At 38.7% G+C, this 20,390-nt stretch overlaps 1 protein-coding gene across 2 annotated transcripts in view; it reads right to left on the bottom strand.

Annotated features, from left to right (window-relative positions):
* Positions 1-551: 551 nt before the first annotated feature.
* ELP2 (elongator acetyltransferase complex subunit 2) overlaps positions 552-20,390 on the bottom strand; it is a 43,770-nt gene continuing 23,931 nt past the window's right edge. For both annotated transcript variants that reach the window (XM_078435300.2, XM_060613633.3), the window contains 9 exons: positions 19,492-19,561; positions 18,872-18,967; positions 18,670-18,727; positions 17,855-17,927; positions 10,220-10,412; positions 8,681-8,802; positions 6,065-6,198; positions 4,961-5,074; positions 552-1,112 (listed from right to left, as the gene is read on the bottom strand). In XM_078435300.2, coding sequence (XP_078291426.1) covers positions 956-1,112; positions 4,961-5,074; positions 6,065-6,198; positions 8,681-8,802; positions 10,220-10,412; positions 17,855-17,927; positions 18,670-18,727; positions 18,872-18,967; positions 19,492-19,561 — 1,017 coding nt within the window. In that variant the 3' untranslated portion in view covers positions 552-955. The remainder of the gene's footprint in view (positions 1,113-4,960; positions 5,075-6,064; positions 6,199-8,680; positions 8,803-10,219; positions 10,413-17,854; positions 17,928-18,669; positions 18,728-18,871; positions 18,968-19,491; positions 19,562-20,390) is intronic.

The raw sequence follows: 20,390 nt of genomic DNA, 5'->3' as shown, positions 1-20,390 counted from the left end.
CACCTCCCTCTTTTCAGCATATTTATTATGTACGGCACTCATTTCACTGCCAATTTGCCAGATGACTCTAGGATCTCCTCCACTTTCGTGCCAGCCTTCGCAGTAGCGCTCTCCCGGGCTCAACCTCCCTCCACCCAACTCCCAAGCTCCCAAGCTCCCGACTGTCACGGCCCACCTCCCAAACCTCAGCTGGCACACTCAACACTCTGTTTCTAGCATCTTCTTCCTCCCTCTGCTCCCACTACTCCTTCACCCTCGGGGACACCCTCTTTTTCTCATGACTCATGTATGTGACTTCACATCAATTCACAGGATCGCCACAGAACTCCACTTTTCAGCCCCTCCGTCTATCAGTGTGTCAGGATATTCTGCGTTAAGTCAAACTGTAAAACAATATATGCACTTTTAAATAATAAAAGAACTCACTGCAGTTCAAACTCACAACCACCTGCCAAATTCCTAGAATGGCTGGTGTGTACTGGAAGGAAGGGTCAAGGCCACACAAAGTGTGATCCGTTTATGCACAAAAACTGTTAAAATTGAATAATCTCAGTTTTATCTCTTTTTATTTTCTATGTCCTCCCTTTGAAGAGGGTAATAAACAAGGCAATGTCCCAAAGACAGGCATATGAAAAGAAAAGGCCCCACACGTTAACACAAAATTAGGCAAATTCAGTCACGAAGAATCTGGTTCTTAATCTGGGACACAGAAATGCAGGTCTGGACCCCTCAAAGTGTGGGCAAGGTTCCAAGGGTGTATGCATATACACATCTGTGACGAGAGTCTGCAGCTGTCATCACATTTCAAAGGGTCTGTGACCCAGTGAGTAGTAGTACTACTGCTGTAGGACTTAAAAATGAAAATCAATGAAATTATGAGGTAAAGAAAGTCATCTATTTACATGACAAATAGCTTAAGACACCAGTGCCTGTATGCCTGTAGTTACTAAGTCCATTACAGTGCACGTCTGTTAACTCTGTGTATCTTCACAGTATGATCTTCACCACAACTTGCGAAGTGTAACCACTCAGCACCTTCTGTTCCGTTCTGTTCGGTTTTCCCATTACAATTCTTCCAGCATAATTTTTTGACAGCAAGTGTATGACTTTGGCTAAAACAAAGACAGAGAAATCATGAAATGAACGTATGCTGTGACTACAAAATATTTTACCTACATATTCACTTAATTACTATGCCCTTGCTATCGATGTTAACATAAATGGAAGTCAAAACCTGAACATCAAAATGTACAGGTTTTACAAAAAGCAGAGTCAGACCTACAAATACAGAGAACAAACTGATGGTTGTCAGAGGGCTGTGGGGTGGAGGGTTGGCCAGAACGGATGAAGGGGAGAGGGAGATATGGGATTCCAGGTATGGAATGAGTAAGTCACAGGAATAAAAGGCACAGCGTAAGGAATACAGTCAACGGTACAGTAATAGTGATATAAAAGGGCAGATGGCAGCTACACTTGTGGGGAACACAGAATAATGTATGAATTAAGTTGTACACCTGAGACTAAGGTAACGCTGTATGTCAACTATACTCAAATGAAAAAAATGGCAAAAAAGTTTTTAAAAATTACAGGTTTTAAAATACCATCACTAATAATTTTGCAATTTTATCCTAACCTTGAAAACATCTTACTCTATTTACTTAAAACTGTCAGACTAAATATCTTAATGAAAAAGGACACCACCAGCGAGATACAGACAATGAATTTCTGTCGAATTTTCTTTCGATGATCAGTGGAATTCACGAAATGGCTATTAAAATCTGTCTTTCAGGTAACATTACTAAATGGGTTTCTTTTTTAAAGAATTCTAACTTGGGGCGCCTGGGTGGCTCAGTCGGTTAAGCGGCCGACTTCGGCTCAGGTCATGATCTCGCGGTCCGTGAGTTCAAGCCCCGCGTCGGGCTCTGTGCTGACAGCTCGGAGCCTGGAGCCTGTTTCAGATTCTGTGTCTCCCTCTCTCTGACCCTCCCCTGTTCATGCTCTGTCTTTCCCTGTCTCAAAAATAAATAAAACGTTAAAAAAAAAAAAAAAGAAAATAAGGAATTCTAACTTTGCAACATATTCCAGATTATTTTATTCCCTTGACATCCCTCTGACATAGAAGGGACTCTTACTCACATGTTTACTGCTGGGTAAGGAAAGATAATGAAAGATTTAATAAACTGCCCAAAGAAACAACCTTGGACTCCAACGTGACCTCTAACTGCATGACCTTGGGCAACACACTCCTGTTAATGCCCCCTCAACCCCATGGCCTAGAATGCTACCATAGGTTATTAATAAATCCCTAGGAGAATAGAACACCCTCTACAAATTCAACCTGCAAATCAGACCTCTGAACCAAGGAAGAATAAAGTAAAAAACTTAAGTAGGTTTTAAGGCAGTCAACCCTGAAAACAATACCAGAGCACACAATTATACTTTCAGCTGTTGAGAGCCCACGTGTCACCAGATGCGCTCTCGGTAGGAATGAAACACAACCTTGAGGTAAAGAAACGCGTTTTAAAAATCAGCATACCACAGCCTACACAACCACACGACTGTGAGGACCTGCAAGTGGCCACCCTGGAGGTTACACACGGCTTGACAGGGCTGTCGTCAGTAGCCCTTCCTGAACGTCTTCTCAAGGCAATGCTCACATTCTCTGCAGGCTAGGACTTGAGCACTACCCTCAACGCTACGGACCCTTCCATGAGTTTGAATCTCATTACTGGAGGCAGTCAAGAGTCCTCTGGAGATGAGCTTCACAAATAAAATCAATGCCAAACTTAAAAAAAAAAAGGGACCAAACGAGTACAACTATAAAAAGGTATTAGAATTGGTTTTCTTCCATTGTAGTGAGCTGCTTCCGAACACAATTCCTAAAGAGAAGTTCCAGAAATATTTTAAGTGACACAAACATCACCGGAAGCTCGTTATTGATACTATTAAAGATTTCTCATTTCATCAGAGGAATGGTGGAAGTACTGACACATTACTGAAACAAGTATATATAATACAGTTGACCCCTACACAACACAGGTTTGAACTGCACGGGTCCACTTATACACAGATTTGTTTCAATTCACATAGCACAGTCTCATAAATGTATTTTCTCCTATGATTTCTTAATATTTTCTTTTCCCTAGGTTACTTTATTGTAAGAATACACTACCTAATACATTTATCATACAAAATATGGGTCAATCCGTTGTTCATCACTAAGGCTTCCAATCAACAGTAGGCCATTAGTAATTAGCTTCTGTGGAGTTGAAAGGTACACACCTCTAACTCCCATGTTGTTCAAGGACCGACTGTATACTGCTTCCCAGGGGAGCTACTTTGAGGAACAGTACTTATTTAGCTATACAAGCTTTAAGATGGTGCATTTCTTTTTTTTGGGTAATATTCTTTAAATCTAGCACGTTAACAGGAGCAAGCACCATAGGCAGGGCAGGGTGAAAGGAAGGAAAACAGAAGGGAGGGGAGTCCAGGAAGAGAGAAAATTTCAAATGACTGGAAAATGAAATTTCAAATGAATACTTCACTGACGTATTCCCTTCTTTGGTAAGCAACAGCATGAACCATTTCAACTGCTAAACCCAGCATCAGAGAGGTGGGAAAGAAGCCAAAAGGGCAGCAGGAATAAAGAGAAATCACATTTTAACAAATGCAATTATTATGAGCACTAACATACTTTGCTAACAAGGAGACAAACTCCCCTGGATGAAATATCACATAAAAGATGTGTGGCTCACAGGTCTTTCTCCATCAAGCCCATCACTTTCATCATGACACTGTCATTTGGAATTGTATTTGAAATTCTATTTTGAACAGTTCACACATATGAAGGTTGAAGGATCCTTAAAAAAATCTGACAGAATGGGGTTACTGACTTTTTGATAATTTAGACATTGTTAAAGCATAAAATGGATTAAAATTAGGTTAACAAATGATCCTGCTGTCTAGGTGGGTGAGGGTGGGGAGAAGGGTGTAAATGACAGGTGCTCTAAGCCAGCAGGAGGCAACGGCCTGTGCCCAGGGAGCACTTACCGGGCTTAAAATCAGTCATGTGGCTTTGAGGGGCACTTGAGTTTGCTCCCCATCATGGGATCTGAGCTGACATGTTCAAACAAGATGAGGCTACCAAAACACAATCTACCACATTTCAAAACATCACCAACATTTTTAATCCAGTTTTATTAAAAATCTACCGTAGTCACATTCTAGACCACTTCAAACGTGTTGTGTATAAAGACAATAGTATGCAGCAAGCAACCGGCTGAAGCAAACTTTTAAAAACCAAGTGCAACACAGCAGCAAGCATCAATCTCAAGAGGCTACCGCAGAACACAGAAGTACCACTTAGTGGTAAGCACCTTAATCGAGATCTGTGTTCCTCTCCATGTGAATGTGGCATCAACTCGCCACAGAAGACAAATACTACATGATCTCACTTATACATGGAATCTTTAAAAAAACAAACAAAAACAAACTCATGGAAGAAGAGATCAGATTTACGGTTACCAGATGCAGACGGTGGGGGAGGGGGAATCAGAGGAAGATGGTCGAAAGGTACAAACTGCCGATAGTAAGACAAATAAGTACTAGGGACGGAATGTACACATGATGACTACAAAGAATGCTGCTGGATGATGCAGAGGGAAGTTGTTTGGAGAGTGAATCCTAAGGGTTCTCATCACAAGGAGAGATTTTTTTCTCTTTATTCTTCTTTCTCTTTTGACTGTAGCTACACAAGCAGATGGGTGTAAGTTGAAGCTATAATCATTTCACGGTGTATGTAAATCTTACTGTTCCCCTTAAACATGCACAGTGACGTATGTCGATTACTTCTCAATAAAACTGGAAAAAAACTGCCACTAAATGCTTTATAACAAATATAATTACAATTTGTATAATTATAACAAAATCTAATCTTATGGAAGCAAAAATAGTAAAATACCTTTGACTTGTTTCTACACAGTGAGTCCAGTCATTTATTTCTGGAACTTGATCAGTTTTTTTCCAAGTGTATAAACAAATCTTTCCGCACTCTAATCCTACTGCAACAACGTATCTATTTTTAAGGGAGGAGAAGACAGTGATTAATTAGCATGAATTTCTGTTATCTCCATTATCACTCTAAAGTATTTCTTTACAGTGCTCCCAACTGTCCATGGGGGCACCTGGGTGGCTCAGTCGCTTGAGTATCTGACTCTTGGTTTCAGCTCAGGTCATGATCTCGTAGTTCGGGAGTTCGAGCCCTGCATCGGACTCTATGCTGACAGTGCAGAACCTGCTTAGAATTCTCTCTCTCTGCACTTACCTGTCTGCTTTCTCTCTCTCTCTCTCTCTCTCTCTCTCAAATAAACTTTAAAAATCAAATGGCTGTTGTTTTTTTTAATGTTTACTTATTTTGAAAGAGACAGAAAGCACGTGTGTGCACATGCATGCATGGGGGAGGGGGAGAGAGAGAGGGAGAGAAAACCCCAAGTAGTCTCCACGCTGTCAGCACCAAGTCCGACATGGGGCTCCATGCAAGGCTTGATCCCAAGAACTGTGAGATCATGACCTGAGCTGAAATCAGGCGTCAGAAGCTGGACTGACTAAGCCACCCAGGCACCCTCAAAAGGCTCTACTGAAAAGCACCAGCCCACGAGACCAGGCACTGCTCTGTTACATCCTCATGGAGCCTCCTCTCTACCGAGGGTGCACCAAGTCCTCCCCCGTCCTCTGCTAGCAAAGCCCACAAGCCAGTGTTGCCCTGGCTGGCTGCAGGGACCCTTGTTCTACTGCAGATGCAGTTACTGAGAAAGCACCAGGCTCTAAATTTGGTGAAATACGATCCTCTGAGCCACACTCCCAATCCCCGTTTTCCCCACTCCGAGTATGATCAAGTTCTATCAATTTAACAATTCTTACAAGAAACATAAGCATTATGAAAAAAAATAGCAACTTGGAAGCTAAAAGAAATAACAAATAACAAATTAAAGTATAGAGGACTACAGCTTAAGAAACCAAGTGGTTGTAGCAAAAACTTAAAACAAAGCCCCACTCAGAGACTGACCGTTGGGCACAGTTAAGCACAGGGCAGACACTGACGGCTGTCACTGCTCCCCCCACATCCAGGACAGAGGAGCAGGGGCCAATGTTGTGCTCGACGGAGTCATCACTGGAGTCACACTCACCCCAGACAACCACCTAACACAGAGAGATCAAATTCTGTGAAGACTTTTCTTTGCAAGACTTCCAGCAATGCATTAGAGTATCAATGGCACAGATAAATGCAAAATATTCACTCTAGCATTTAAAAAAATGCCTCGTTTACATTTGTGGATTACGTTCTAGATTTCAAAGTATTTCAAGCATCAGAGAGAAGCCAGACGACTTGTGTAATAGACACAAGTCTCTGAGTCCTCAACTACCTAACTGTGCCGGTCCAAAGATGGACTCTCCCTGCCCAGAGACCAGAGATTGTCTAGCATGCTCTTTTATGCTCAGGAAACCAGTTCTGATCCAGGGAGAGTCCACTGGTCAGATCCTCACCAAGAGGCTCGTGCACCTCTCCAAGAAGCTACCGCACAGCGTATGGGGACCGATCAAGTCCTGGATTTTCCTCTACACCACCACTGGCACTAAGGGAACAACTCAGCAGTCACGAGGACCTAACCTTCACGATACCCTGCATAAGAAAGGAAGCTTCCCTGGAAGCTCACACTTCCGGGGGGTGGGACTGGTCACGAAGAATAGAGAGGGAAGTGAAGTGGACAAGAGCTATAAAATGCAAGACCAAAGCAAGATTCCAAGCAGAAGGCTCTGTCCAAGTACACAGAAGTACACTTCTGAGAATGTGTGGTGGTGATACTCTCTGTCCACTTCAGCTTAGAGGCACAGGTGGACCATTTGCTACTGGGCGGGGGGGGGGGGGGAGGGTGGGAGGTGGGGGGGCTGTGGAGGGCAGAAGCAGTCCTGCTTCCTCAGCGGTGAGCACAGCACAGGCACATAAATGCCAGGGAAGAAATAAACAGGCAAATGAATGCAAGTGAAAGTCTAACAGAAACAGGTTTAGAGGCTGACATTTCCGTGTTTGCAGGTCCATGCTAGCCCCCTGCTTCAGTGATTTGTACCATCACGACAACTGGAGGGGGCAAGGGGAGGAAAGGAAATGCTCATTGCCTCGCCGTCTCTGGTCTGCAGGCACTACAGAAAAAGGAGAGGACATTTTATTATTTTTTTTAATGTTTATTTATTTTTGAGAGAAAAAGAATGCATGAGTGAGGGAAGAGCAGAGAGAGAAGGAGACACAGAATCCAAAGCAGGCTCCAGGCTCTGAGCTGTCAAGCACAGAGCCCGACACGGGGCTCAAACTCATGAACCCAACCGCCAAAGTTGGATGCTTAACCAACTGAGCCCCCCAGGCACCCCAAGGAAAGGACCTTTTATTTTTATATATTTTTTAAACGTTTATTTATTTTTGAGACAGAGAGACAGAGCATGAATGGGGGAGGGTCAGAGAGAAAGGGAGACACAGAATCTGAAACAGGCTCCAGGCTCTGAGCTGTCAGCACAGAGCCTGACGCGGGGCTCAAACTCATGGACCGCGAGATCATGACCTGAGCCGAAGACGGACGCTCAACCAACTGAGCCACCCAGGCGACCCAGAAAGGACCTTTTAAATAAAGAGTGCGATGGGGCACCTGGGTGGCTCAGTCAGTTGGGTGTTCAACTCTTAGTTTCAGCTCAGGTCATGGTCTCATAGTTTCTGAGTTCGAGCCTCACATCGGGCTCTGTACTGACAGTGTGGAGCCTGCTTGGGATTCTCTCTTTCTCTCTGCTCCTCCCACATACACTCTCTCTCAGAATAAATAAACTTAAAAAAAGAAAAAGAAAAAGAAAAAGAAAAAGAAAAAGAAAAAGAAAAAGAAAAGAATGTGAGAACAGCAAAGACTAGAGGCCAGGGTGAGGGCCATGTCAAGAGTCTACTACTAGCTAACTTGTTTTATTTTTTTGAAGCTTGAGAAACACATACACACACACACTGCTTCCTCCCATGAATGAAAAGGCAATAATCATCTACTATAGAAAAAAATCTTTAATTCATAACAGTATGAAAAAGAAAAGAAGCAACTATTTTCCTCCTTATGCCCATTCACCGCCTCCTGCTCTCCTTGTTAGTTTTGGACCATTTCATTTACTACTTCTCTCCCATTGGGGCCATTTGATGACCATCATGTGTCTGAAAGGCTTTCTTTTCATATTGGATATTTTGGAGATGGGTATTTGCAAAATTTAACAAGAAAGCCTTTTTATGAATGCATACAAAAAAAACACAGTACACACAGATTTTTAAAAATTGTATCAGAGGGGCGCCTGGGTGGCGCAGTCGGTTAAGCGTCCGACTTCAGCCAGGTCGCGATCTCGCGGTCCGTGAGTTCGAGCCCCGCGTCGGGCTCTGGGCTGATGGCTCAGAGCCTGGAGCCTGCTTCTGATTCTGTGTCTCCCTCTCTCTCTGACCCTCCCCCGTTCATGCTCTGTCTCTCTCTGTCCCAAAAATAAATAAAAAACGTTGAAAAAAAAAAAAAATTTTTAAAATTGTATCAGAGTCAGGATTATGTGTTTTCTATCCGAACATACCTGTAATATTATTTCACATTTAGAAAAATATGACGTTAAAAAGAATTACCTTTTTGTCCCGACTCCCAGTGAAGAAATACATGCTATCAGGACTCCAATCACAAGACCAAATAATTCTACTGTGCACAGCAGTTATCTTGTTGGTGAAGGCGAAGAGGCTGAAAATTGGGTCTGAAAGAATCACCACACACACCACTCACAAGGCAGACAGAAATCTAGGTTTTTCTCTGTCAGAAATCTATGTTTATGTGCCATATACATCACATCCTGTAGTAACCAATTACACATGCTGACTTTTGCAACAGACCACGGCTCAGCAGCTGACCCTCATCAGAAGGCAATAGGCATATAGTTAGTTTCCTGGTAGGGAACGCTTTTATATTGCTAGTCGCTCTCTAGTGACAGATGGCAACCATCTTCCAGGCACTTAACTGAAGGTTCAACTTACGCCCATGAAAGAAGCCTGAACAATTTAACTTTACTCAGGAAGTAGCCCGATTTACATATATGAAAAAAAGATTAATGTACTCTTAAAAACAAAACAAACAAAACAAAAAACAAATGAAAACCTTAAAAAATCTTTACCCTTGTAAGATTTAAATGTAAGGTAACTTCTAGTCCTTATATGGACTAAACCTAAAACACATTAATTACTTACAAAGAGGGAAGAGGAATGCATCTATTAATTCGTAATCCATAAAGACACAATAGTTTATGGGTATATTTTTAGTATCACATTAACTTTTTAAAATCACTAGTTGCAAAAGGAGTCAGTCTGTTCTAACATATAATGTTCAATATGTCAGTCTCTAAAATACAAGAAACTAAAAGACTATGAATATCACAAGATAGATCTGCATGCAAGTTCAATCAATAGAAAAATTAAAACAATTAAATAACACAAAGATATTTTAAATACTCTCTAAAGTTTACCCAAAGAAACCAGGGTAATACAAATACGCCTTGCTCCAACAACACAATTTTTTTTCCCTTTTGTTTTTAATTTATGCCAGGCTCAGGACAGAACGCAGGTAGGTGTTAATATCTTGCCCACGGGCCACAGTATTCACAGACGGATACCGAAAATGCCCTTCCTAATTATCAAAGTGACAGGGGAAGTAGGAAAAGGGTAAAAATAATGTCCTTTTAGGTTTCATAATTTAATTGTGTCTTCATTAATCCTGTACCATAAAATCCTAGCTCAAAATATACTATCCATTTGGTTTTACACTGGCATTCTGTAACCATCCACAAAATCTGTTTTTATAGCTTATATTCTTATATGTATATATGTTTTGTATTTTATATTTTCATATTTTGTATTTTTATGTTTAACTGAGATGTCTGAACACATGCCATCCCAACTAGATAATCACAAGGAAGTCAACTCAAAGATCGTCTGCATTTAAATCTTACAAGGAAGGTCAAGTCTTCCTCACCTATAACACAACTTTGAAAGGTTTCATAACAGAGACTCTGTCCTTCACCCTGTTATTATTTCTATTCCTCTTCACCTAGTAGCTACTCAAGGGAGATAAAATGCTCACAAGTGTTTCACTAATAATCTTCCAATCAGAAGCTACTTTACCTAACTCAGGTGAGACTGTGTCCTGCCTTTTCCACAGTGACCAAGTTCGATCTCTGGAAACAGCTAGTAAGAACCTGTCGTTAGGTGAGAAGGCCATCTGTGTGACAGTCAAACTGTGGAAAACTAAATTCTGCACCTGTTTCCAAGAGGTAGTGTTCCAAAGAATGATAGCTGCATGCTCTTTCTTAGCTGCCTGTAGATAGAGATGAAACAATCAAGCAATTTAAGTTAAAATGAACTGAAAAAAAAAACACATTTAAAAAACAGTATACTGTTTCTATGGGTATATTCTATGTACATGTATAAATGGAAAAAAAATTCTGAGGAGATACATACTACAAGCCAGTGTAACCTTGGGAAAAGGAAGACTGGGACTAAGATAGGTGACTCATCAGAGACTGGCATTGTCATCACAGAGTTTCAACATTTTACAAGAAGCATATATTTGCATATTAATTGTATAGTTAATAGTTTAGAGACTTTCACTTCTGCTCAACATGATGGAGTAACAGGGACGAACGAGACTGCACTGGTGTGACAGAACTAAAAAACTAGACTTAACACCCGAAAATAACAACACTCCAAAATATGAGATATCTGGCAACAAAGAACACTGATCTCTGAGACAAAATGAAACTCAGAGTAGAAAAGCTAAAAGAAAAAGAAAAGACCATCACTAAACTCTAGGACAATTTTAAGCAGCAACATAAAGGTATAACTAGAGCCTCCAAAAAGGATGAAAAGAAAAAATACTGAAAAAGATAATGGCTGACAAATTTTGAAATTTGATAGAAACAATGAACCTACAGATCCAACAGGTTCCAGAAAAACCCAAGCACAGAAAACATGAGGAAAATCATACCAACAATAAGCAAATTGTTTAATATCAGCCATAAAAAAAAAATGCAGTTGGAGGGGAAAAAACCCATCACTAAGACACAAAAAAATTATAGCAGACTCCAATCAGAGCAATACAAGTCAAAAAAAAAAAAGAAAAAGAAAAAGAAAAAGAAAAACGGAGCTACATCTTTAATGTACTGAAAGGAAAACCAACATTTTTTTTACCCACTATAAAAATCATTCCAAAATGAAGGAGAAATAGGTTTTTGCAGACAGGCAGAAGCTCAAAAAAATTCACGACCAGCAGAAGAGCATTATAAGGAATGTTAAAGGATATCCTCTAGGCAGAAGGACAATGGTATCTGCTGGAAATTTTTGTATTATTTAAATCTCTTCAAAAGAGAACAGACTACTCAAAGAAAAAATGACAATATATGGTGTTAATTCTATGAAGAAGTGAAACAATACCATAAAGAAAACAAAAGTATACCTCTGTAAAGTTCTTAAATCATACCTAAAATAGTGCAACATCACTTAAGGCCCATGTTGGCAAATTAAAAATGTATAGTATATCGGGGCACCTGGGTGGCTTGGTCGGTTAAGCGTCCGACTTTGGCTCAGGTCATGATCTCACGGCCCAGGAGTTCGAGCCCTGCGTCGGGCTCTGTGCTGACCGCTCAGAGCCTGCAGCCTGTTTCAGATTCTGTGTCTCCCTCTCTCTCTGCCCCTCCCCTGTTCATGCTCTGTCTCTCTCTGTCTCAAAAATAAATAAACGTTGAAAAAAAAAATTACAGTATAAAATGAAAGACAATCAATAAAATAACATAACAGTTATATGTACTAATCAAACTAATGAAATAAAACGGACTCATAAAAAGTAATCAATTAATCCAAAATAAGTAAAACAGAACAGAGAAAGGATGGATCAAATAGAAAATAAATAGCAAGATGACAGATTTAAATCCAAGCATGTTATTATGTTACATGTAAATGGTCTAACAAATGCCCCTATTAAAATGGAAGATTATCGGGGCCTGGATGGCTCAGTTGGTTAAGCGGCAGACTCTTCGTTTTAGCTCAGGTCATGATCTTGTGGTTGGTGAGTTCAAGCCCCACATTGGGCTCTGTGCTGAGGGCATGAAGCCTGCTTGGGATTCTCTCTCCCTCTCTCTCTCTGCCCCTGACCCTATTGTGCTCTCTCTCAAAAATAATAAACATTAAAAAAAAAAAAAAAAAAAAAAAAAGGAAAATTATCAAGATGAGTGAAAAAGCAAGACCTAACTGTAGGCTGCCCTTAAGAAGCCCACTTGAAAATAAAAGGAAACAAGTAGCTTAAAAGCACAATGATGGGAAAAAGATATTTATCTCAAGCACTTCTCAAAAGAAAGTTGGAGTGGCTATTTTAACATTGGACAACATAGATGTGAGAGCACAAAATATTACCAAAAAGAAAGAGAATAATTCCATAATGATAAACTAGTCAACTAATCAAGAGAATATAACAATCATTAATGTTTTAACAGGACAGCCTCAAAATATATAAAAACTGAAATACAAAGATTAAAAGATAAACCCACAATTATAGTCAGAGATTTCAAAATGCTACTCTCAATAAAACTGAAAGGATAAAGACTTGCACAATACTATCAACCAATCTGACATAATTCATATTTTCAGAACACTCCACCCAACAGAAACAGAATCCACATTCTTTTCATGTGAACATGGAAATTTACCAAGATTAAATTTCAAAGGATTCAAATCATATTATGTTCTCTGACCACAATGAAATTAAATTAGAAATCAATAGTAAAAAGATATCTGGAAAATAGTATATGGACACTAAATAATAAATTTCAAAATAACCTATAGGTAAAAGACAAAAATCAAAGGGAATTTTAAAAATATTTTTAGTTAAGTGTAAATGAAAACAACATATCAAAATTTATGGAATATCTCAAAAATAATACTTAGAAATTTATAGCACTCAACATCCATATCAAAAAGACAGATTTATAATCAATAGCCTCAGCTTTAACCTTATTAAACTAGCAACAGAAGAGGAAATGAAATCTAAGTAAAAGAAAAAAAAAACGGCAAAAATCAATGAAATAGAAACAAGAAAAACAGCAGAGGAAAATCAACAAAACCAAAAGTAGAATTATTTGAAAATATCAAAATATCATTAGTTTCCTTATCAATTCTCAGAATGCTCCCCCCACAAAAAGAAAAAAGAGGGTGTGAGAGAGAAAATACAAATTGCTAATAGCAGAATAAGACAGGTAGTATCACCAGAGATTCTTTAGATATTAAAAGTATCATAAGAGAATATTATGAGTAACTTTATGACAACAAATTTGACAACTCAGGTAAAAAGGACACATTTTCTGAAAGATACAAACTACCAAAATACACTCAAGAAAAACTAGATAACCTAAATAGTCCTATATCTACTGAAGATATTATATTTGTAGTTAAAACCTTCCCACAAAGAAAACTCCAGCATCAGTTGGCTTACTGAGGAATTCTCTCAAACATCTGAAAAAGAAATAATCAGGGTGCCTGGGTGGCTCAGTCATTAAGCATCCAAATTTGGCTTTGGTTCTCATGGTTTGTGGGTTCAAGCCCCACGTTGCACTCTGTGCTGACAGCTCAGAGCCTGGAGCCTGCTTCAGATTCTGTCTCCCTGTCTCTCTGCCCTTCCCCTGTTCACGCTCTGTCTCTCAAAAAATAAACGTTACAAATTCTACACAAACTGTTCCAGAAAACTGCAGAGGAAATATTTCTAAGAGGCTAGCATTACCTTGAAACCAAAACCAGATGAAGCCATTGTAAAGAAAGAAAACTATATACAATATCCTTCATGTACTATACATAAAAGTTTTTAAACAAAATTTTAGTAAAATAAGCCCAACACTATATAAGAAGATAATGTATCACAAACAGATGGGGTTTGGTTCCAGGAATGCAATTTTGGTTTATTATTTGAAAAACCAATCAATGTAATTCACCATGTTAATTAACTAAAGAGGGAAAACCATATGATCATGTCAACAGATGAAGAAAAAATATTCAACAAAATCTATCATCCATTCCTGATAAAAGCACTCTCTCAACTAGAAATTGTAGGCAACCTGATAAAGAAGAATCACAAAATCCATAATAGACATAGGGATAATCCATCATGGGCAAAGAAGCAATGTTTTGTTCCTTAGGTAAGGAATAAGGCCAAGGATTTCTGCTATCACCATTGGTATCCAACATTAAGACATCCTTATAGGAAAGGAAGAAATAAAACTTTTTATTCATAGGCAACATAAGCATTCATATGGAAAATGCTACAGTATCTACAATAAAGCTACAAGAACTAATAATTAAGTTTAGGAAACTCACAGAATATAAGATTAATAAACAAAAAGCAACTGTATTTCCATGTGTAAATAATGAATAGACATAAAATATACAAATTAAGGGTAAATCTGATAAAATATGTGTAAGATCAGACACTGAAAATTATAAAACAGTCCTAATAATATTAAGATGTTAACTGGGGAAAACTGGGTGAGAGGTTTTCTATTATCTTTGCAACATTTTGTTAAATCTAGAATTACTCTAAAATAAAAGGTTTACTAAAATAAAATAAAAAACTTAAAAAATAAAATAAAATGAATTAAAATAAGATAAAATCTTTATTAAAAAGAAAAGTTCATTCCTGGGGCACCTGGGTGGCTTAGTTAAGCGTCCAACTTTGGCTCAGGTCACGATCTCATGGTTTGGGAGTTCAAGTACCACATCGAGATCTGTGCTGACAGCTCAGAGCCTGAACCTGCTTCAGATTGTGTCTCCCTCTCTCTCACCCCTCCTCTGCTTGCTCTGTCTCAAAAATAAATATTAAAACAAAAAAAAATCATTCCTAAAAAATTAAACACCTAAATAAATGAAAGACATACTGTATTTGTGTGTCCAAAAACCCCCAATATTGTTAAAATGCTCCTCAAATTGAGCTATAGATTCAATGTAATCCCCAAACAATTCCAGTAAGTGTTTTTGTAGAAATTGTCAAGCTGGTTCTAAAATTTATATAAAAAAGTGAAGAACCTAGAATAGCCAAAATAACTTTGAAGAGAATTGGAAGATAATTACTTCCTGGTTTTAAGACATATTACAAAAAGCTATACCTATTTAGAGAATGTAGTATTGGCATCAAGAATAAAAGATGAATGGAAAAAAACACAAGTCCAGAAACAGACCTACACATATATGGACAAGTGATTTTTGACAAAGGTGCAAAAGGCAGTAAGTAAAGGGATAGTCTTTTCAACAAATATGGAACAATTGGATATCCACATGCAAGAAAACCAACTTTAACCTATATTCTAGGCCAAATGCAAAAATTAATTAGGTCTAAACATAAAACTTAAAATCTATAAAACTCAGAGAACCAGATGTGCCCTAGAGTTAGACAAAGATTTCTTACTATACAAAAAGCACAACCCAATACAGAAAAAAATCGGTAAATTAAGCTTCACCAAAACATACAACGTCTGCTCTTTGAAAAACGGGAAATGAAGATAAGTCACTGGGAATAATTATCTAAATTGCATATATCTGATACTTGTATCCAGTGTATACAAAGAACATTTCCAAACTGAGCAATAAGCAAACAATCCAAGAAAGAAATGGGCAAAATATCTGAACAGGTACTTCATCAATAAAAGATATAGAAAGAAAATTAGCACATGAAAAGATGACCAATATCATTAGTCATTAGGAAAATGCCAATGACCACCACAATGAGATGTTACACACCAAACAGAATGGTTAAAAAGACTGACCATACTAAGGGTCAGTGAGGGTGTGGAGCAACTGGAATTCACACTGCTGGCAGGGCAGTAAAAAGGTTTAACTGTTTTGGAAAATAGTTTGGCAGTTTCTTAAAACTTTAAATATACACCTACCATATAATCTAGCAATTCTACTCGGGGGTACTTATTCAACAAAAATGAAAGCATATACCCAAATAAAGACATTATACAAATATTCACAACTGCTTTTATAGGTAAAAGCCAAAAGTGGAAACAACTCAAATGTCCATTAATAAGTGAAGAGATAAACAAATTGTAATACATCTGTAGAAGGGAAAACTACTTAGCACTAAAAGAGAATGAACTGCATATTCCATTTATATAAATTTTAGAAAACACAAAGTACTCTACCATGACAAAAAGCAGATTAGTGGTTTCCTACAGATGGAGCAGGAGAAGGTAAGGGGCAGGAAAGAGGACCTACCAAGGGGCAGAGGAAATTTCTGGGGTTGATGGCTATGTTCATTATCTTAATTGTGGTTATGATTTCACAGGTATAAACCATATGTCAAAATTTATCAAATTAGCCAGTTTCAACACACAACTTATAATAAGCTAACAACATCTAAATAAAATTGTTTAAAATGTTAAGTTTCAAAGAAAGATGGATCTAATCATTTGCTTTACCAGTCAAAAACAAAATTGTGGCCGGCATCCTCCGTTCAAGAAACCAAGCCACCTTCAGGTTGGTGCCCAGAAGAACTAGAAGTTTCCGTGGATTATTTACCCTTCTACTGGGCAGGTGAGTTTAGACAAACCTTCAGATTTAAACTTTCCAAGCCCCACTATCAACCACACTTCTTTTCTACTGTTTATTAAAATATAAAATACTTAGAAAAAGTATACAAATAACAAAAACCAAGTACACATTTGCTACAAGCAAGCCAAGTTGAAAAGGAAATAATCAATTACACATCACTGACAGCGCTGAAAGCTAAAAACGAACTGGCTGCTCAGCAGAAGCATAGCTATTCCTGCCACCAAGCTCTGTTCTCCCCCCCAGGCCCCTGTAACAGAAGTACTCTCAGTAGCACTCTCACAGACGGGACAACAGGCAAAGGAGCACAGCGGTATTTCTTATGATGCCTCTCAATACAGGCTAGCGGCAAGAAGCTGCAGCAAAAGCAGGGACAGAGGGACCTGCCAGATAGGCAACTCACATCATCACGCTTGAAACAAGTAAATATACTTTAGACAATGTAGATAAAATGGGGGGGGGGGGGGGCGTCTCAAGACCTTTCAGACGATCCACCATACATACTAGTTCACTGCACAGAACAGGGATAAATACGGACTAGGGAGTACGAGATTAGTCTCACAAGCAAACACTGAAAAGTACTACTCTGCAGTGCCCCATGCTAGTGAGCCGGCCACCACCTTATCCCATCCTGGCACATGCTGAGCGACCCCATGCACTTCGCTCAGTCCCAAGTCTGTTCCTAGAGAAACGGTCAAACAGAGCGCACTCTGGATTTCATCTTCTCATTCCCCTGTGTCTCCAGGACTCTAATTATTCAAATTATTTATCACATTTTTAGGTCATTTAAAAATACCTGATTAAATAAATCAGGTGTAGATCAGGTCAAACCAAGTATTTAAGAACAAAAGTGTGTGGCGGAAACAGATTTAAAATGCAACCGCAAGCTTTTTATTTTGAGTAAGCTCTACCCCCTACTTGGGGCTTGAACTCATGACCCCGAGGATCAAGACTGACACGCTTTATCGAGGACGGAGCCAGCCAGGAGCTCCTCAACTGCAAGCTTTTGAAAGGACAGAAGGAAAAAGAGGTTGAGAAAGCAAAACTCCGAAAAAGCAGGCCCCAGTGGCCTTTCACGTAGGGTTCTGCTGCCTCCATCGCCACAACCTGCAGGTGCCTGAGGACTCATGTGATTCATGTGACCAAGTGGAATAAAAAAGTATAATCCCCTACCTTACATGCTGAGGCAAGCAGAGTCTTTGAATTGCTACAAGCAACACAAAATATTTCATAACCGTGTCCATATCTAAAATTTAAGAGAAAATTTAAGAGAAAATTTAAAATTTTCAAATTAAAATTTTTAACTTTAATTAAAAAATTAAATTTTTAAATTAAAAAGAGAAAATTTAAGAGAAAATCTAAAATTTAAGAGAAAATTTAAGAGAAAATTTAAGAGAAAATACATGACCCCTGTATTAGTAAAAGTACCTACTCTCATGCTGCAAAGTTTTAAAACGTGAGAAGAACAACATCAATCTATCTAGCTAACAGGCAATTCTTTCAGGGGACATTTCTGTCTAGGCAAACATTTGGGGAAAAAACAGAGATACTGGGGAAAATGCCAGCTTCCTACAAGTGATACAAGTTACTCAAACAATTAGATTAAAATACAAGTTTTCAACCCTAGCTAGTGTATACAATACACAATATATCTGGGAAAGGTTTTGATGGAGAGCCACCAAAAGGGAAAAAACAAAAACAAAAAACAGAATAATAAATCTTAGAAGCCCTTTTAAGAAAGGAAAAGAAATACAATGTTAAAAATTAAGACCAATAAACAAATCTAGGAAATAGAATGCATAGTAATATAAAAATCTATGTGAAGTTTGATTCTTGCCTCTTGGGAAGGCCACTGAAGATTTTTAGATCGGGGGGCGGGGGGAATGTAGGTATGAAGAAAGCAAAGGAAAAAAGCAAGTTGTGTGGGAAAAAAAAAATCACAAGTTATGACAGAATCAGATCAGAGAGCTTAGCACAGTTTAACTCACAGTTTTTGAACCTCAGGCCATAAAGTATTCTGCAGAAGATGACCCTCAGTGGGAGGTTCTACGATAAATGGATAGCACTGCAATTACTTTTTCTATTTTCACGCAAATAAGTGAATTCTATAGCACTTTTTTAGGTCAATAGTGACAGGTACCATACTATGTGTACTAATGACTATCAAACCACCTTTTTACCATTTCTTACCAGTAAGTATGGAAGGCTGGAAGGCCACTGGTTGATACTCAAAACCATTACTCGTTAATAGCTCCTCTTCATCAGAAGGCTGAGAAACTAGATCTCCTAGTTTAAAAGAAACACATCAACATCATGTATATAGTCACGGTATTTATACATCCTATATACATCCTAATATTAAGAGCATCAATTACAAAGCAGTGGAACTTCAAAGTACTGATTGTACTTCAAGACGTATCAATGCAATTCCAAATCCAAGGGTACTTCCAGTACTCCAGTATTTGCCAAATGTGTTCTTTGAAGCACTAGTCAATTCCTCAACGATTTCTTCCTCTCTCTTTGACCTAACACTTCCCAAACTTTTAGACACATTCTTCAGGCTACCCGTATTAGCATGTGTGGTGGTAGAGCTCCATGAAACACACTTTGTGAAAACTGTACCTATTTCAGGGTCTGTGTATGCACGGAATATTTATCGTGAAATATCTGGTGGAGAAAGCAAATGCATGCGTTGTGATTTAAAAAAAAAAAAAAAAGATCAGTAATGAACACAAGGAACATGTTATACAAGTGTGTAACTAGGTTTTAAAATACAATGGGTTCAAAAATGTTGGACACTAAAGTCTTACCCTGAAAGACAGCTTTATTTGATAACCCCAACGCAGGGACAGTAGCTCCTTCTGGAAGATCACCATCTTGCTAGAATAAAAAGTATGATACATGTTTTAAACACTAAAAGTTACTGTTACCTCAGGCAACCAAAAATGTCATGCCCATAAATGCAGAGGAACAATTTAAAGAACACATGTGTGGATATCTGCCCACACTTCCATTTCCTAAATCAAAGATGCAATGCTAAGCACTCTCCACAAACAGGCTGCAGTTAACCCCCCAATGGATCTACCCAATCCATAAAGTCGGGCATCCTGTCATCCATGAGCTCATCAAACCCTAACAGCTCAGTGAGTTTTGGAGTCTGACAGGGCATGCACTGGGCTCGTTTCTAATAGCAGAGTGGGTTGAAATGGCACACCCAGGGCTCTACTTCCAAGAGTCTCCCAAGCACATCCTTAATGATGTGCATGCAGACACCGCTGTTTCCCAAAAAGGCATATAGTATTTTCATTAAACATATTTAAATAACTCAGTATTTTTAAAAACTTTTAGAGTGCCATTTGAAGCGCCAATGATCCGTTTATACTCTGCAATGCATACCAACCAAATCATCTCATAAAAAACGATATGCTAACCATCAAAACTGGCATATGTCCATATGCTAAGAACATTTCTCACAATTTAGACTTTAATACAGGAGGTGGAACTCAACATAAACATGAGCCATGGGAATTTAAACCATCGAGAACAGCCACCTGGGACATAAGCCACAGCATGCTTTATCTCAGAAACCAAGAAAAAACTGCATGGAAAAGAGCAGTAAGAAGCACTCCTACAAACCTAACCCAACATTCAGCAGGGGAACAAAACCCAAAATACAGCAAGAGGCTTTCTAGTCCATGAAACCTCTGTT

Source organism: Panthera onca, chromosome D3, assembly GCF_046562875.1.
Source record: "Panthera onca isolate mPanOnc1 chromosome D3, mPanOnc1 haplotype 2, whole genome shotgun sequence".
NCBI classification, from domain to species: domain Eukaryota; kingdom Metazoa; phylum Chordata; class Mammalia; order Carnivora; family Felidae; genus Panthera; species Panthera onca.
This window is presented reverse-complemented; position numbering and strand designations above follow the sequence as displayed.